Below are 1,189 nucleotides of genomic sequence, written 5' to 3' on the forward strand. Positions count from 1 at the left end.
GGGGGGTGCCTGGAGTGAGCAGCCTTGGCTGGTGGCTACCGCTGATCCCGGGTGACATGCCTCAGGATGGAGGGCGGTGATAGATATTTAGGATTTCTTTGATTTTTTTAATGTGTGTGTGTGTGTGTGCGTGGGGGGGGCTTTGGGGTGGGGGGGTGAGTGATTGATGTGAACTGCTCCCTCTCCCAGGGACATCTCCTATCATGGAGACCATCCCCTAACCTGGTCCTACCAGACCCGCTGACCTGTGCTCTGCTCCACCTCCCGCAGGCAGCCAACCCCTACCTGTCCACCAGGAGCGGCTCCACGGTGACCTCAGGGGGGCGTTTCCGCTGCCCGTCCTGCAGACATGAGGTGGTTCTGGACCGACACGGCGTGTACGGGCTGCAGAGGAACCTGCTGGTGGAGAACATCATCGACATGTACAAACAAGGCAGCAGCAGGTACCCAGGAACTCCTGTCTGTGAGTCAGAACCGGTTCAGAGATCCAGAACTCTGACCTGCTGCCAGAACATCTACAGGAAAAGAAGGCCTGATGTTCTGTGAGCTGCAGGCAGCAGCGGCTCCACAGATGTTTCTATGCAGGAGATAAAGGAGGCGGAGCCTGAACAGAGGAGCCATGGCGCTCCAGGGTTCCTCAATCCACACAGATGCTGATTCCAACAAAGTTAAAAACAATCCACTGGACTTTGTGACATTTTCTGACATTTTGAATTGAAAAATCTTCCTGGATGGAAGAGAAACGTCTTCAGACTTGGAAACAAAGTCCAGTGGATTGATTTATAGACGCAGTAGATGCTAAGTAAAACAGGAGCGCTCACTACGCCGAAATCTGAGGCTGAACACCTGCTTCACCCAACAAGACTAGAAAACAATCAACTCCCTGCATTTTATCTAGGATTTAATCAGTGAAATCAGATCTACTGTTTTTAATCAATAATAAATGTAGAAACACAATTAAACACAGGATTAAGCAAAATACTGATTATGAAATATTAGGACATTAGCAATAAAAAAACAATACTTTGTTGGAAACGGTTGTTTGTGAGGAAAAAATCACAACGACCACATGTTCATTTATTACCTCTGATGGAAAACTGGTTACCCCAGTGTGGGGCGTACATTTTTGATGCTTGTCCAAGTTTAGTTCTGACGCAGCTAAAGCATCTTTGCTGCTCTAGCTGCTCGG

The 1,189-nt window shown here is 48.6% G+C and overlaps 1 protein-coding gene across 1 annotated transcript in view; it reads left to right on the forward strand.

Moving 5' to 3' along the window:
• LOC107080868 (E3 ubiquitin-protein ligase TRIM63-like) overlaps positions 1–1,189 on the forward strand; it is an 8,690-nt gene that overhangs the window by 2,426 nt on the left and 5,075 nt on the right. The window contains exon 2 of the mRNA XM_015369073.1: positions 271–542. Within this exon, the coding sequence (XP_015224559.1) occupies positions 271–542 (272 nt within the window). The remainder of the gene's footprint in view (positions 1–270; positions 543–1,189) is intronic.

This window comes from Cyprinodon variegatus, unplaced genomic scaffold (genome assembly GCF_000732505.1).
Source record: "Cyprinodon variegatus isolate N-32 unplaced genomic scaffold, C_variegatus-1.0 Scaffold2432, whole genome shotgun sequence".
Classification (NCBI taxonomy): Eukaryota; Metazoa; Chordata; class Actinopteri; order Cyprinodontiformes; family Cyprinodontidae; genus Cyprinodon; species Cyprinodon variegatus.